The sequence below is a fragment of the Durio zibethinus genome, chromosome 14 (genome assembly GCF_047325235.1).
Source record: "Durio zibethinus cultivar Kanyao isolate XHJ-2024 chromosome 14, ASM4732523v1, whole genome shotgun sequence".
Taxonomy (NCBI): domain Eukaryota; kingdom Viridiplantae; phylum Streptophyta; class Magnoliopsida; order Malvales; family Malvaceae; genus Durio; species Durio zibethinus.
This window is the reverse complement of record NC_143175.1, coordinates 1,642,145-1,659,037: the sequence shown is the minus strand read 5'-3', so window position 1 is coordinate 1,659,037 and position 16,893 is coordinate 1,642,145. Positions and strand designations below refer to the sequence as shown.

The 16,893-nt window shown below is 33.4% G+C and overlaps 4 protein-coding genes across 4 annotated transcripts; all 4 read right to left on the bottom strand.

The window, feature by feature from the left end:
- Positions 1-1,143: 1,143 nt before the first annotated feature.
- Positions 1,144-3,432, bottom strand: LOC111294615 (protein ACCELERATED CELL DEATH 6-like). The gene is made up of 2 exons (XM_089742858.1): positions 2,245-3,432; positions 1,144-2,141 (listed from the first exon to the last, which is right to left on the bottom strand). Exons 1-2 carry the CDS (start codon positions 2,428-2,430, stop codon positions 1,446-1,448), a joined length of 882 nt encoding a protein of 293 aa, XP_089598984.1. The 5' UTR covers positions 2,431-3,432; the 3' UTR covers positions 1,144-1,445.
- A 1,163-nt stretch (positions 3,433-4,595) lies between these two features.
- Positions 4,596-5,298, bottom strand: LOC111295035 (major allergen Pru av 1-like). Its single transcript, XM_022888382.2, has 2 exons — positions 5,115-5,298; positions 4,596-4,990 (listed from the first exon to the last, which is right to left on the bottom strand). The coding sequence occupies exons 1-2, from the start codon at positions 5,296-5,298 to the stop codon at positions 4,695-4,697; spliced, it is 480 nt and encodes a 159-aa protein (XP_022744117.2). The 3' UTR covers positions 4,596-4,694.
- Positions 5,299-8,595: 3,297 nt separating this feature from the next.
- LOC111295230 (protein LEAD-SENSITIVE 1-like) lies at positions 8,596-10,499 on the bottom strand. The gene is made up of 2 exons (XM_022888632.2): positions 9,551-10,499; positions 8,596-9,399 (listed from the first exon to the last, which is right to left on the bottom strand). Exons 1-2 carry the CDS (start codon positions 9,627-9,629, stop codon positions 8,861-8,863), a joined length of 618 nt encoding a protein of 205 aa, XP_022744367.2. The 5' UTR covers positions 9,630-10,499; the 3' UTR covers positions 8,596-8,860.
- A 499-nt stretch (positions 10,500-10,998) lies between these two features.
- Positions 10,999-16,798, bottom strand: LOC111293856 (flowering locus K homology domain-like). Its single transcript, XM_022886877.2, has 7 exons — positions 16,622-16,798; positions 15,757-16,195; positions 13,749-13,998; positions 13,094-13,242; positions 12,727-13,002; positions 12,114-12,308; positions 10,999-11,385 (listed from the first exon to the last, which is right to left on the bottom strand). Exons 2-7 carry the CDS (start codon positions 16,183-16,185, stop codon positions 11,212-11,214), a joined length of 1,473 nt encoding a protein of 490 aa, XP_022742612.2. The 5' UTR covers positions 16,186-16,195; positions 16,622-16,798; the 3' UTR covers positions 10,999-11,211.
- Positions 16,799-16,893: the final 95 nt, after the last annotated feature.

Sequence of the window (16,893 nt, the reverse complement as noted above, 5' to 3'; positions counted from 1 at the left end):
AATCTGTCTTTTTTAGTATTCATAACAACTGGTGCAAACAGTTTGTTCTTCCAAAAAAAGTAATTAAGAGGATCAACCAGCTCTGTTCAGCATTTTTTTGGAAAGGCCAATCAAGCACAACAAAGGGAGCCTGAGTAAGATGGCAGGCAATATGTAAACCAAAGTCAGAAAGAGGGTTGGGATTAAAAGATGTTGGTGCGTGGAACAAAGTCTGCATGCTTAGGCTTTTATAATCTATCTTTACACAAGCAGGTTTGTTATGGATTGCATAGATACACATATATATGCTAAAAGGAAGAAGCATTTGGGAAATTCCAGAACTCAAAGTCATAGCTGGTGTATGAGGAAGCTGCTTCAGATGAGATGTCTTGCAAGCAAATTTCTGACACAAACAGAAGCTGGCATAGTTTGAAATAATAAAGGTTCTAGCTACTGCAAGTGTGTGGAAACAAGTAAGAGAGGCAAATGAAAGTAAATTAGCATAGGCTTGTCTGGTGTAAATTTCACATACCAAAATATGCTGTAATTACCTGGATGGCTATCCTTAACAGGCTTCCAACGAAAGATCGACTGATTTCCTGGAGAATTCACACTGATGAGGACTGTGTACTCTCCAAACAAGAGAATGAGAGCAAGGACCACATTTTTTTCAGTTGTAGATACTCTAAGAGGGTATGGCAATAGGTACTGCACCTGTGTAATTTACAAAGAGAAGCTGAAGGATGGGAGAATGAGCTTTAGTGGGCTGTTAGTATGCAACGAGGGAAAGCTTTGGTCTTAGTTGTACTACGACTGACGAGGGGGCCGTACATATACTGGATTTGAGCGGAAAGGAATGCACGCATATACAAGTCAGTGGAGCTCGCAGGGGAGCAAATATTGAGAAAAATCAAAGATGGAGTTAGATTACTATTGATTGGTCTAAAAAATATATAGCTTATGATCATGTTAACCAAGTACTATGTGAGAGATGGGAGTTGAGTAGGAACTCATTTGTGGTGTAAAAAGTTCGACAGTATGTACTTGTTGGTTGGTAGCAATTCTACTGCTTCTTGGATAATGAATAAAAATTACTTATCCAAAAAAAAAAAAAAACAAAATTTGTCACTCCTATGTTAAAAAAAAAGAACTCCTAAAATTGAAAAATACAATCCAATAGGCTTTTGGACAGCTTTCTTTTGTCATTTCCTAGCTTCTAACTTGGGAGTTTGGATATATTAGCAAGAAGAAAAATCCTAAATGAATCCTAAATGCACCATCACCATCTTGTTACAAAAAAATGCACTTCGAGAAAAGGATTAAATCCAAACAAAATTTGAGGATATCCTAAGAAAAAAAATGCAAAAACGAAAGAGAGAGAGAGAGAGAGAGAGAGAGAGAGAGAGAGAGATGGAATTTACTGATAATCAATCAAACAATGGAACCTGCCATCCAAAAATCGTGGTTCAGATAATCCCATAACGAAATAGCAAGTCCCTAAGGTATTTGCTTGGAAGTTGAAGTCCTGGAATTTGCATGCTAATTGGATCAACAAACCAGCATGCATAGTAAATTAACAAGAAGCAGCCCACCATTATATAAGCTATCAGGCGCAGGCCAATGGAGGTTGCAAGCTCCAAATACATGCCAGAAGCAAATGCTAGTACCATTCCAAGAACAGCTATGAAAATCATAGCCTCTGCCAGACACGCGTATCTGGAGCGCAGGTTGTAGCTGAATTTAGAAGTTGTGAATTGGATGTAAACTGTGGCAATTGAGAAAATAAATGCAATGGTGTTGAATATTATAAATACTATGAAGGCTGCCTTGTGTACGAATTGTGCCGTGCCTTCATCAGGACCATCTTGTTTATAGCCGCCAAGCATTGTGAAGGCTGCTTGAAATGTGACAGTGGCAATGAGCATTGCTATCAAGAGATGGATTTCAAGTCTACTTCTCTTCTCTGTTTCATCAGAAGCCTCATGTGTAGCGGTTGAGGTGTCCGTTTCTTGTTCTTTCCCTCTGGAAAACAAGATGTTCATGTCCTCATCTGTTTCTCCAATCATTTCTCTTCTTAGATTTGTTCTAATCCACTCTTGCAAGGCTGGTAGTCCATGGCTTCCCTGCAGCAGATAATGAATCTTTGCGACTGAAAAACAAAGCTGAGATAGAAAAATCAAATGGGTTAGATCATATGATTATAGTTAGTATTTCAATGATTCAATCATCAAATTGAAATCAAATTATGCATCATACTTGTCTTACCTTTCTTGGTTGACGAGCGAAAATGTCATAAGCAGTAAAGCGATTGTTATTCACCATGGCGCTCTCCATTTCTCGGTTTCGTGCAATAAGTCTGATGATATTATCTCTCTTGTAAATGACTGCCAGATGCAGAGCTGTGTTTCCTTCGTTATCTTTTTCATTTGTAATGCCAACAAGCCTTGGCATCTCTAAAATGCGCCTGACCGTTTTTCCCTGTCCACTTATGACTGCAACATGACGTGCAGTCCGGCCATTCTTATGTGGATATCAGCCCAACGTTCACCTCGGAGTCGTCAACAGCTGCGTCGATTGCTTCGTATCGAACGGTGCCCTTTCCAGCGATTCCCTCCGCATTTATCAATACCAAGAATCCTCGTTCGTTAAAAAGTTCAAAAGAAGTGGCACATGCAGCAGCTCCAAATGTTTTCCACCCGAAACCGTGGTGGAAATCGCTAATGTGCTCCACAAGAAAAGTTGTTTCGGCCGCTATGACCTTGTTGAAAACAACTGTGAACACTTTGCCACATTTTGTAAGACTGGTATTCGAAGTAGTGAACAAGTCAATAGTTTCATGAGTATGCCTACGATACCATCCCAGGTGAATTTAATAAAGAATAACCTAAAGCTCTCTAGTTGACGATGTTCTTTGGAAGATAAAAAAGGATCGAAAAAATGATTTGATTATCGAGTGATTTATTTATAATTAGTTTAATTTAGATGTGAACATGTACTTTCCCATAAGATTTAGATCGAATTTTTTGTATTAAATTTCTTAGATTTTTCCACACAAATGACAAATGACAAATGACAAAAGACAAGGAATTATGTTTTCATTTTTTCCAAATGTAATTATCATATCCAATCAATTAAGATAAACAACAAGTGTTACTCTCACATGGCAACATAAGAAAAAGAAGAAAATAAACCGTGGTGATAGAAGAGACCTCCACTCCTTTCGCTGTAGATGTGATCGCCTGGTTGGGGCTTCCGATTTGGATCAATCGGCCTAAACCCTGGAATTGGTGTTATCAACGTGCTGTCCCATTGCAAATCCTTGAGTTTAAGTTTTCTTTGCAATTAACTCGACAAATTTATAGATGTAATCAGATACCAAGCAACATAAAATCGAGAATCAAATAAAAAAAAAAGTACCGATGCTCTAAAACTTTATAAAATAGGTTCTTATGCTAGAGCTAGACATTATATATCAATGTTCAGAGGAATCACGCTATACATTGACGGTGAGGACTTAAAATGCTTAGTTACAATAATGTATTGAATTTATATGTACAAGTCATTCAAAAAGAATTATCTGCACAAGCATCTTACTAAGCATATATTTTTTTAAAGATTTTTAGCTTTACCTATAAAATATTTAAGGTCACACACCCATCTTACTTTCTTATTTCGATTTTTAATTAAACTTATGCTGATATATAGTTATTGGAAATCAAGGCAGTGAATCCAAAGCTACTGAGAATTGATAATGAAAAACCTCTTTGTCTAACACTACCAATTAGTGATCCTAGTGGTTTTTGTATCGAGAGAGAAGATATGTTTAAGTCACTTGATGCTGCAGCAGCTTTATATACAGCTCCAGATCCCTTGTTGAGGGAAATCTCTTGTTCTTGCAAAGTGCTATATTGGCAGTTTGCACGGCTCAATATATAAACAACAGCTTTTTTATTACAAATTGCATACTTAAATATTAATCATGTTCAATCATCTTTAATATTCATACATTAGTATTATGTGTTAGAAAATAAATAATAAAATGGAAATAATATAAATAAATTTTAATTTTGAGACAAAAAAATACTTTTTTAAAAGATAATTATACTTTTAAAATATAATAAAACCTTAAAATTTTTCAATCAGAAATAATAAAAATGATCATATAAAAAAATCTATTTATAATGAATAAATAGACATAAATTTTTATTCAAATTATTATGATCATTTTTACAATCATAATTTATATGAATAATCATTTATAAATATTTAAATAGTTATTACTTTTTATCATATAATAATTATTTCTACTTAAAAAAACTATTTATGATATAAATAAAATTAATGTACTTGTCAAAACTAGTCTCACATTTATTCTAAAACTTCATTTTGTTATGTTCAAGATATGTAACTAGTAAATCTTGAAAGATGAAGATAATGCACTGATCATCATTTTCAATGGATTGCTTCATCACAAAACAACTTTTAATTTAAAGCTTAAACACATTCGATGCTCCTTAATTTATTACTGGGGTTGACATTTTCAGTTCAAGCTTCCTGGCAGTCAGGACAAACTATGGACTCTTATTAGCAGTATGAAGGTCATATGAACCAACAACGGTAAAAACTAGAAAGTAAAAGAAAAAAAGGCACATATACATTCCACATTGTATGGTCATTGAAGTGGATGCTATCTCAAATTCGCATTATTGGGATTTTTAGTAGGCATCAGGATTTGCCAAGAGGTAGGCTTCAATAGCCTTGAACATTCCAGAGGCCTTTTCTTTGCCTGCCTTGGTTCCCTCTTCCTTGATCTCAAAGTCACCAATGGTGTAATACTTACTAGTAGTCTTACAAACGGATCCCCCAGTTGCAGAGGGTTCTAATTTGGTCTCGTAAGTGATTTTCTCAAGAGTGTTCATCAAAGCATCGCCCTCAATTATACTGTAAATATATACAAAGTTTTCTTTGTCTAGTGCTTCTATCTTCTGCTTCACGTAATTGAATTGGGTTCCTACATATGGAAAGGCAAATATTAAGCTTTTGTTTCACAAATAAAATAAAGGAACTTTATTTGTAAGTTCTAATTCAATATATTATTATTCACAGTATTCAGTTGCATGTATAAATTAACTAACCTTCTCCAAAAGTAACTTTCTTGATGCTTCCAGGCTCACCATTGCCTTCAATATACTCAAGACTCATAAAAGCCTGAGGAACAACCTTGGGAATGAGCTTGTCACCATCAAGGATACAGGCATCGAACATCTTGGCTGGTGGGATTGTAGTAACAACCTCAGATTCATAAGTGAAAACACCCATGATTGCTTTGTGATTGGTGAAAATGATCAGAGGAGGGGTGAAAATAGAATTGATTGATATTTTGGAAAGAGATTTTTGAGGTGTTAAGATGTGAACTTGAAGCTGCAGTATTTATAGAGTACGAATGAAGATTAATCCAGAAATTAAGCACCTGATAAAACTTGCAATTGATTCTGGTTTGCGTACTGATCTTACATATTCTTCAATATGCAACAGACAAGCTTACTATAAAGAACATATTTATGGATCTTGAAAGCAGTCAACATCAGAAGAGGATTAAAAAGAAAGAACTCTAATATTTTAAGCACAGAAGACCTTGGATTCAAGTGCTTGGCCTATTAGGAACTCATAGGTATGTGGTAAATTGCAATTATAATTATTAACTTATAAAAGTTTTTTGAAGTTAGTTTCATTTGCAGCTTTTAGCCAGAGGTGAACCAAAGACCCTGCTTCTTAGCAGATTTCTCCTCTCATTGTTAACATATGTATATTCTATTATCAGCTTGGAATTTGGTAAGTATAGAGTCAGACCAGCACACCCCACAAGGATGAGTCCAAGCGTCCTTATCAACCAGGATTTGATCCTTACAGGGTATACTTTAGGAATAAAATTTTAAATGCATCAAGCTGATGTGAGGAATGTGTCCGTCTTATTAAAAAAAATGAGACCGGCACTTCAATACTTTAAACAAATTTCAATTGGTTCAATTAAATAATCAGTTAATATTCTCTAAAAGCAATAAAGATGTGTTTGGAATATATAGAGTTCATTCACACTATCAAATTTACATTCCTAAATTAATGATTAATGTAAGAAACCCTACTCAAATTATGAAAATGTACGAAAACCTACTTAAGTTATAAAACAATAAAAAATTAATTTAAAAATTCTTGAATTGAAAAATATTATTGACTAAGCAAAATTTACTATATTAACTTCACGAAAAATAATATTTTGTGGCTTAATACTCCAATGCATAATTCATATTATCATTTTTTTAAACTTGAAAAAAAAAGTATTAATTTAAAAGTTAAAAAGATCATATTTAAAAGTAAATATAGTAGCCCTAATAATAATTATGCTTTTTACTATATTTTTGTTTTTCACTTTTGTTTAGTATAATCATTATAATAAAAATAATACTTACATGTTAAAAATCATTATCAAGAAGTTTCATATGTCCAAAAATAAATAGTATGATCAATGATTAATCAATTATTTGGCACTTAAATAGGATCTTTGCATAAAGCAAAATCTTTACAAAAGTAAGATCAATACATAATACAAAAAATCTAACAGATGAAATACATATATGTTATCATTAATTTAAAACATGCCATGTAAAACAAATAATCATAAATGAACTTATTAAAAAATATATTTATCATTTAATAATCACATATAATGAATAAATTTTTTACTATAATAAATATTAGTTTTTTTAACAAACATGATTATATGCGTGCATGCCTATATTTAATTTTGAACAAAAAGAACACTTGAACGTAGAGTAACTGTTTTTTGTAAAAAAAAAAAAATTTAAATTAAATATTAAAGAATCAATATTTTATTATCTATGGTGAATCTAAAATAGATTTGACATTTGTATATTCGTGTCGTATAAAATATTAAAATTTATATATTTATAAGATATTTTTAATAAAAATTACGTATTATAATTTATATCCACTCAAAAACATAACATATATTTTTATTTTGTTTTATTTAATTCATATATAATTATTATTAAAATTTTAAATCATGTTACTTTCATATTTTTCTTTTATATTATGTTAATACTATATTATCATATTATATTTTAAATTATCAAATCTAATCTAACATGACCTGCACATGGTGTTTGAATTCTTGCAAAACTCCGAAGGCTAAATTATGCAGAATTGGCATCAATCATAAGTAACCGTAAAGTCTCAATTCTCTTATATGATCCATTCGCCAGTTGTTCTTTACAATTTTATTCTAAAATTGGAAAACGATAGCCACTACGTTTAGCTAAAAGACCATTAAAATTCGAAAAAGGAGCATTCATAATGTTCAGTTAAAGGACCAAAAAAAATTAGAAGCTCTTTGCTGACAAATTCACTGTTAAAATGATTACTCAAAAATCATACAAGAGAAAGTATTTTTAGTAGAGAAAAAATATATCACTAAAAAATTAAATTTAAACATTATAATTTATAATAATCAACTTTAAAAGTCGTCACCTGTCATCATAAATCTATTAAGAAAACTCTTAAGCAAAGAAAGATTAAATTTACTAAGAGATTCATTATTCAATAATTACATGATCAGAACCACAAAATTTATAACTTAATAGCTCTATCCACTAAATATATTTATGTATATCATATCGATTTTAAAGAAAAACTAGGGGTTATACAATAATTTTCTGTTAGGACTTTGCTACATTTGATTTGTCCTGGAACGCACTGTTATTGAATTTGGAAGAGAAACAAGTGGAGAGAAGAGACTTTTTTTTTCCATAAAATTCCCACTTTTCTTTATTTGAGAATTGGTAGAGACCAAGAAAAAAATGAAGAATCAAATAAAGCAAGAAGAAAAGTTTTCAAGAATCACTTGACTGAATGTTAATTAGCTGGTGGGTATGACGCACTAAATGTGACACATGAATGCTTGCTTAGGCAAAATGAAATGCTCAGGAACGATTGAGCATCAAGAAAAGCATCCAATGCTGTTTAGATGATCGATGTTTGTTTTGAACTTTGATTTGATTTGTTACAATAATTTGGAACCAGAATTTAACTTTCCTTTACCATAATCTGAATTTACCAATTGCACGTAATATTTGATTAAACAGAATGTGGTTATAAAGAATACTAGCTACTATCTTTAATTGCAATTGATGATGATGCAATTGCTTAAAACAAAGATTATAAGAATTTGAAATTTAATTCAATTGATTCATATAATATTTTTTTTAATTTTCAAGTTACGATTTTTTAATAAAAAAAAAAAAAGGTTACAAAAAATTTTGAAGAGGGATAAAGGACCGTCACACTTCCAATAATCTCACAAGCCTTCAAGTGCATTAATTATAATTCAGGATAAAAATTTTCAGCTCAGTAATTGTTGAAAATTCTTTATATATATTGACCCTGAATAAAATACCAACAATTATTTTTGAAAAAAAATGAAAATTTGGAGCATATTATGAAAGGAGAAAAAATTGTGAAAATGTGACTTATACAATACAATTTTCCAGGGCAAGCTGAGAGATCAGGCTAGATTAATCTTTCCAAAAAATTAACAATGGATTTAGTTAATAATTTATATAATACACTTTAATTTATTCTACTTTCCAGTACAAGATACAAACAGGATGAAACTTCAAACTTGATAATTTGAGCTCTAGTCCGAATGATTCACTTATTTTTTGTAAATTCTCGTAATGTTAATACTTGACTCTCAATACTTGTAAATTTTTTTTTATTTTCCTAAGTTTCGACCTTTTTTTATCGGAAAATCAACAATTTATTTATTTATATTTGAAAAACCTAAGATACATATAGCTTTGGGTCCTTAATTTCCTTCACTTTCTTGGCCCTCAACCCCTAAAACTTTCTTTTTGTCCTTGGTGATTGCTTCATATATCCTTTTTGCAGCTCTATAACCCAGAACACCCGTTAAACTAAATCCAAAAACCAAGCCAGCAAATTGATTGCTCATTGCCTCCCCAGTTTTACACTTGGTTGCGAAGTCCTCACAATTGTTAAAGAAAAAATTATACTTCTTTCCGAAGTTTTCCTCTTTAAGGTAATCAAATGCTGTCTTCAGAACCTGATCGGCTGGCCTGCTAGGATTAACACTGCAAGTTCCACTCTGCTTTAAACGCAACATCAAGTAAGGGACATCGTATTCATAGACATATAGTGATTGACCTTCGAGGAAGCACTCGAGGCAGGTTATAACAACCCCGATTCTTCGAGACCTGTGACCACATCTTTCGCATGGGGTTTTGTTATTGGATTTGCCAACTCCCATGAAGTGAATAACCGCATCGTCTATTTCTTTTTCTTCGTTCCTCGAGTTGGTCACAGTCGCTTTCCCTACATATATGCCTGCAGGCATGAAACCAGGGAAACTTATGTATACATCTTTAAACTTTGATTTAGATTCTATGTTTACATACCAACATAGATTTCTAGCTCTTTGCATAGAATGAAAATTTTAATTCCTTCATGAATAATAATAAAAAAAAAAAGACTGTACCATGGTGAAAGTAGACACGTAGACAGCGATCAGAATAGATGTGGTCACCAGGCCTGAGGGAATCGCGTCTCACCGGCATCTTGATTTTTTTTTCTTCTTCTTCTTCTTCTTCTTCTTCTTCTTCTTCTTCTTCTTCTCTCTTTTGAGTTGAATTAAGTTGGCTTACTTCGTAATAGACTGGTCAGCTGATATATAGATGGAAATGATCAAAGACAGTGAATCCAATGCAGCTGAGAAGGAATAGAGAATCGTATAAAGAGAAGAAGGCAACACATGGGAAAGAATCCTTTTGTAATGGTACCAATTAGATGTGGGATTGATGGCCTATCATTGGGATGTTTGGATTGACAGATGAGTTTTTTTTTTTTTTTTATTCAAATTCCCATTCTTCCACAGTTTTTTCTTTCTTGAGAGAATCCATAGGAAGGATTAGCGAATCAATAAGCCATAGATATGTAGAACCAAAGGCAAAAATGGAGATCATAACATAAAGTAAAACGAAAAAGATTCTTATGCGACCAATAATCATGTTTGAAGAATCAGTTTGGGCTTATAAATTTAATGGTGTAGGTATAGCCTTAATGTGACATTTGACCCTTGCGTTGCATGCATATAATTGAGATATGGAGAGATTAAGGTGAAAAGGAGTGTATAGATTATAGAATGGGTGTTTCAACAAGGTCTAAGGAAAATGCTAGCGAAAAAATTTATATACATCGTAAAATATTTTTCAAAAAATAGAAAAGTCATGGATTCGAAGCTAATACGGATGATCAATCCATTGAAGAACGCACAACTGACAATTTGATAAGAGAAATTATAACTTTTGATTTTATTTAATACATTATATTATAATAAAATAAGATAAAATAATATTATAAATTAAATTAAATTAAATAATATTTTTTTATTTTATATTTGATATATAAAAAAATTAAAATAAAAAAATCTATTTATTAACTAAAATTATTCTTCCTCTAAATTTATATAATTTAAATTATTAATATAATTTTTAAAAATATAATAAAACAAATAAATTTAATCTTATAAATTAAAAATAATTCTTCTAATTTTAAAAAAATAAAATCATCCTATACTAAAAAGATAATAATCCTTCTAATCTTATCTATTTTAATTAAATAAAAATCAAATATAATATAAAATAATTATTACATTATCACTTCTATTATCTCATGCATCAAACATATTCTTATATGATTAAAAACAATCTTATCATTATCTTATGCACCAACAAAAGACAAACTCTTATGAAATAAACCCTGAATCTGACAAGAGGTTAAGACCCGCTGCACCTGAAAAACCAAAGGCCTCAACAAAGTTTAACTATATTGGCCCAAAGAAAAACGTTTAACTACCCATACGAGAGGAAATGCCCGTTAGCGACTGTACGAATCCAAACAGAAAAAGCTGAATTTGAGAGTCAAATATAAGGAAAGATGGAGATTGAATCAGAAAATTTTCAAAAATATTGTACTGGCACAACCCTACGGTTAGCCTAATGCAGACGACAAATCCAACAAGTTTAGTTTGTTCTAACTCATAACATTGTGCAGAATACCAACACTTTAAACCGGTAATTTTCCACAAAGTTTCAATCATTTTATGATCTCCAAGACGACATCAATATCAAACAATGCTGCTTAGTACCCATAGTTTGAACCATAAACGGAGCCATAGCCTCCAGTATGGCCTGCATGTCCTGGATTGGATGGTGGCGACGCATATACAGAACTATGAGCCGCATAAGGATTATATGCTTGGTCTACAGCCCCTGTTTGTGCTTGAGCTGGAGCTGCAGCTTCAGCCATAAAATTCTGCAACAAAATACAAATAATATCAGTATTTGACCCAGCAGGAACAGAGTACACAAACCAATTGATAACAATAAGCAGTAGCTATAGAATTCTACTCAATAAACTGCACTCAATAGTTTACCCCAAAAGAGCTATATTCTGATAACACTCCATACAAGACCATCCCATGCATGGCGAGAGAGAGCTCATGGAGCCCAAATAAAATTAGCAGACGACATGGTTAAAACATTACCATGATTAATACTGGCTCTATTATCCAATTATAGGACTTAGCAAGCTATACAGAATGAGGTTTTAAATCATCATTATAACGGCAATCTCATTTTTTTACTTTCAAAATCATCTCAGTGAAAACTCTTTATCTTATGCAGCCCTCTATGATCATGCTTCAGAATGATACATGACTTCCTTTATCCTACTGCAAGTGGGCAAAACAGTCGGACTAAGCATGGTTTAACATCTGTGTCATAAAATGCTTCTTTTCTAGCTAGGACAAGAAAAAGACATGATAGATAGGACCCATGGTAACTATAGCAGCAGTGTAAACTCAAACTACAGAGCTGCACCAAGCCTCCAGGCAGGTGGAAACTGGAAACAGCATTACAAGCAAATCAGAAGTGTAAGCAATGGGAAAAAAAAAACATGGAAACTGTTCTGGTGTTCCCAATATCTAGCAAATAGAAAAAGAAAGATCAAAATCGTTCAGAAGCCAGGGCAAAGAACATTGCCTGTATCAGTTGCTGAGCAGTTTGAACTTGTGAAGCAGTTCCACTTATTTCAACTGTCATTTCACCAGGAACACCCCTAGTTTCTTGAATGGTGACAGTTGCCCCACTAGCACGTCGAATATAGCTAATGCTTGCACCAGCAGTCCCAATAACAGCATCAGCATAAGATAGCGGAATTTGCATTTGCTGAGTGACCTGCAAAGAAAAGACCCATAAATGCTTATTAACATATTAGGATCTGGTTTCTCAAGCAGGCCAAGACCATTCATCAACTTAAAACTTTACAGGACTGGGAAGACCCCACTGTCAGGACCCCGAAATTTAAATTAAGATGCATACATGGATCTCCACAATGCACGGGCATGAGAGGTTAGCTAAAACATCCCCATCCACCCCCTTTCAGGCTGAGGCAGGACTACTTACTCTACATGGAACTCAAATACTAAAATTCAGCAAGCCCTCCCCATGACTTAAACAACCCAAACCAAAAGCAGAATCAGATTAACATTAGCTGAGTATCATGGCCCACAACATCTTCTTCTCAAGTAACATGGAAATTGGGGGGATGGAGAAATAGAGGCCACCAGGTAAGTAAGTAGCGGTATGGAATTACCTGTGTGATCATTGATGGTGCACTCTGGGGATTTGATGATGCATGGGCACCCATTGGGGTTTCTCTTCCATAGGCAGAAATACCCTGATGTGGCTGTTTCTCCATATGAGGCATATCAGTAGGTGGGTAGTAATTGTCAAGTTGCCGTGGAGGCGGCATGTACTGAGGATTGTGTCCAAAACCAGCACCTCCACTAGCATTTGAAGGGACACCTTGAGGTGGACCCCAAGATTGATGAGGTGGCATGTGTTCCATCTGAGGATTAGACATTTGCATCTGGTAGAAACATTTAACAGAATTTCATTACATTCTATAAACTAACAGAGGCACAATTAATCAGTAGGTCAACAAACAATAGAAGCCTCACATGCAGTTCAAATAATGGAATTATAGTGCGGTCCACTAAAAACTTCCTGAGATGAGATGCAATTAGCTCCACTGCTCTGTGCACACCAGCCGCTTCTCCTACAACTTCGACAACCCTATCATCTTGAAGAGCAAAGACTGGAAGATCTTCTGCAACATTTCATTTTATTTGACAAAGAGAAAGAAAAAAGAGATGTCAACATATCAATGAAAAGCAACCAAAGAAAAGCACAAAATATTACCAATGAAATCCTTTGAACAAAAGGATAGTATGAGATTATCAAACAAAGGATGCCAAAGCTTCAAATTATCAGCACTGGAACTGAAAAACCATATTCTTAAATTTGGCTAAAATCAAGAGAGTCATATTCTCAACATTATAATTTGATTTGAGAGAACCAGTAACATTATTCACCCACAACTTCTTGAAACACAAGGAACAATATAAACGCTAATTCGATAAACACTACTTAGACAATATTAAACAATATTAAACACAAATTAGACAAACAGTTGAAAATAGTTTATGCAGAAGGATCATTAAACTCTACTCTTTCAGCAACACTAACACGTAGATAACAACCTGAAAAATTGGCAAATTTTCAACCATAAAGAAAAAGCAAAAAAAGTGAGAAACAAAATCCTGAGAAGAAAACCTGCTCCAAGAACTCTAACGATACAATTAGAAGATTCTTGAATGGATTTGACAGTTGTTCCTTGTTTTCCGATTAAACTCCCAGCTTGTGAGGCAGGGACTAGCAGCCTTGTTGAAACCTTGGTTACAGCCGTATGCGCATGAGATGAATCACCCTCCAAACCATCAACAATGCGTTTATGGACCCTCAAAAGCCCGTCCATAGCGGGCGGAAGAGAAGAATCAGGCTCCTCCTTCGCAGATACCATTACCTATTCACAAGACAGAGCAGCAGCATAAGCACAAAGGCTAAAGTGTTACGTTTCATAGTCCATATGCCCAAAAAAATAAGAGGAAATAACAAAATAAAACAAACCCCAATTTTATTACATCCTGCCAGCAAATAAAGAGAGAAAAGGGGTATATATATGAAGCATAATGTATCAAAGAGGTGAAAAAATGCCAATTGGATCAGATTTTATATAATCTATAACATAACATTAAACTCTTTCAGTTTAAAGGAAAAACTACTTGATTTTATTCAAAAATGATACAGACTTTTACTAAAACTGTTTTATTTCATCAGGACTATAACTTGATCCTAGTTTAGTTACTATTTTCCAATACAATGTCCGCGTATCTGTAAAAACTACTAGCCTTGTCTGCAATAAGTGAACAGACTTATTAACCAAGTTGCTTTTACCTGTTAAGTTTTGAAAGTTATTTGGATCATAAATTTTGACTTTTATTAGGAAATATATCATATATGCATATACAATGTCTCTGTCATTAAGACAGGTTTTACATGAATTTGGGTAAATTTAGACCACAATTATTGTTGGCATATGTATGATGGTTACAAATAAGAGTTTAATTTTAGCTTCGATTTTGAGGGATCTTAGAGCTGTTTCCACAGGTTCCTTTAAGATTCTTTTTACAATCTGTGGCAAGACACCAATCATCCAGGTTCTGAATTTACCAGAGAGAATGCAGTGCTTCTTGGTACAGTTGTTCATACAAAATGTGTCTGTTAATTCAGATCAAGCTTTCAAATGCTCGATGCTGATCCCTGCAATCTGGGACTTTGGTTCCTCATAACTGGAGTCTTATTGATGATTGACTCCTTGCCTTAAAATTTCCAAATGGAACCTGCACAGACTCATTTTTGTTATTGCAATAAAGCAATCCGTATTTGTATTTTATGTATTGCTTCTCATGGCCCTCCTTATAGTCTTCTTCAATTACTCAAACCTTTAAAACGATATCATGCCTTGGGCATGTAATTGACAGCCATTGTGTTGTAACTTTAAGCGGTAATTACCAATTATTATGTAAGAAAGAATTATATTTATTCAAATTACTGCAAAGTAAAGCACTTTAAATCTTACATCCATTAATTTAGCACTTAAATCCTTATTCCTATTTCTTTAATGTTTTCTTATATAACTTATTTACAGAATTGGCTTAGATTAGAAGGAATATTTTAAAGCTTAAATTTGACTTGGTGATGTATATTTCATATTTCCCTTTTTATTATTTTCATGTTTCTTGGTGGATTAAATAAACCAATATATCATGTATCCCTAAAACTAGGAGAGATCTAGCTAAAATTGAAGAGCAAGCTTTATTACTTTGTATAGTGAAAATCATTCCAACATCATGTACAACTATATGGCTTCATTATAAGCACAAAATACCAAATAAATGCACATGGAATGTCAAACAAATAAAAAGAGAACAGAAAAGTCTCCAATAAAAATCATAAGATATGGAGAACAGAAAAAGTAGGTAAAGAAATCTCCAGTAACGACTGTCCGCCTAAGTTTGCAGTTAAAGAAAGCCACTTTGTGCTGCAGAATCATTATACACAAACAGAAGATACTGAAATTCTACATATCACTTATAACTCGATGGTAAAAGTAGCAACAGAAAGTGAGCATCAACAAGTAGAACTGGTTCTGCCCTAATAGTCTATTCCCACAATCAATGCTAAATATAATATAAGAAAAGAAGAGATGGTAAAAACTTACAGCTCTCTCTGTCGTTCCTGGAGGACCATCAAGTATCTTGATGCGAGCTCTTGTCTCCTCAACTATTTTTTTTATAAACTCCCCTTTACGTCCAATTATACTACCAACCTTTTGTGCAGGAACCAACATCCGGAACACACTCTCTCCAGGCCATCCAGGCCACTTCTTTTCACCACCTCCAACCATTGCCTCATCTTCATGTTCTTGTTTTGGTTGAAGCTCTGATTCCTGGTGCAAGTTCTGCTCCTCCAAATTCTCTTCTGGATTTTCCTCCAAGTTCACGTTGTGCTCCAAGTTCAAGTCGTACTCCAGGTTCGGATTCTGCTCCAAATTCAGGTTGTGCTCCAGGTTCACATTCTGCTCCAAGTTTTCAGGTTCTTGCACCCGCTCCTCTTCATGTTCAACAAAGCTTTGACCACCCTCAGCCATTAGCGTTTTGCTGCAGAAAACATGAGGAAACAAAACATGAACATATGAAAAGTAGTAGACAATGCAAAATATATGTGCCAATCTGACCGTTTCTTTCAAGAAAACAAAAAAAAAAATCATGACTTAAACCCCACAACAGCAAGTAATTAAACTCCAAAAAATGCATAAAACTACAAAAAAAAAAAAAAGAACCCAGCATCAGGAAAACCTTCCCAAATCACAGAAATAAAAATGAAAAAAAAAAAAAAAAACCCTAACTCGACCCAGACAGTAATTTAACTCAAAAAAATTGCATATCACCACAAATCAAAGAGAACCCATTAATGAGTAAGCCTTAGAAAACTCAAATCAGAAAGAAAAATAAATGCCTATAAATAATATGAACCACAACATAAAACCCTAAAATCATAGAATTTGATTGAATTGGGAAACTTACATGAGATGAAGAGAGAAGATAAGAGAAGAAGCAAGATGGGTCTCTAAAAAAATTAAGAAATTTAGGTACGAATCGTGAAAACCACAGAGACAGAGAGACTAAACAAAATCTGGTTATGTTTTGAGGGGTTTAGGAAGAGAGAAACGAACCCAGAGATTTTGTGAAATTATCTTGATTGGGGGGAATTTGGGGATTGTGCAATTTTCACCTTGCATAATATTAAATGACAAAAGCAACCCTGTAATTTGGGCTTCAGTTTCTAATTTCTTATG

Excerpts from the sequence above, each read along its gene's own strand:
- LOC111294615 (XM_089742858.1), bottom strand. The coding sequence starts at position 2,430 with ATGCCAAGGCTTGTTGGCATTACAAATGAAAAAGATAACGAAGGAAAC. Across the intron at positions 2,142-2,244 it reads TCGCTCGTCAACCAAGAAAG|CTTTGTTTTTCAGTCGCAAA; the intron begins GTAAGACAAGTA and ends TTTCTATCTCAG.
- LOC111295035 (XM_022888382.2), bottom strand. The coding sequence starts at position 5,298 with ATGGGTGTTTTCACTTATGAATCTGAGGTTGTTACTACAATCCCACCA. Across the intron at positions 4,991-5,114 it reads GAAAGTTACTTTTGGAGAAG|GAACCCAATTCAATTACGTG; the intron begins GTTAGTTAATTT and ends TTCCATATGTAG.
- LOC111295230 (XM_022888632.2), bottom strand. The coding sequence starts at position 9,629 with ATGCCGGTGAGACGCGATTCCCTCAGGCCTGGTGACCACATCTATTCT. Across the intron at positions 9,400-9,550 it reads ACGTGTCTACTTTCACCATG|GCATATATGTAGGGAAAGCG; the intron begins GTACAGTCTTTT and ends TCATGCCTGCAG.
- LOC111293856 (XM_022886877.2), bottom strand. The coding sequence starts at position 16,185 with ATGGCTGAGGGTGGTCAAAGCTTTGTTGAACATGAAGAGGAGCGGGTG. Across the intron at positions 13,243-13,748 it reads CGTTAGAGTTCTTGGAGCAG|AAGATCTTCCAGTCTTTGCT; the intron begins GTTTTCTTCTCA and ends GAAATGTTGCAG. Across the intron at positions 12,309-12,726 it reads CACCATCAATGATCACACAG|GTCACTCAGCAAATGCAAAT; the intron begins GTAATTCCATAC and ends TTTTCTTTGCAG.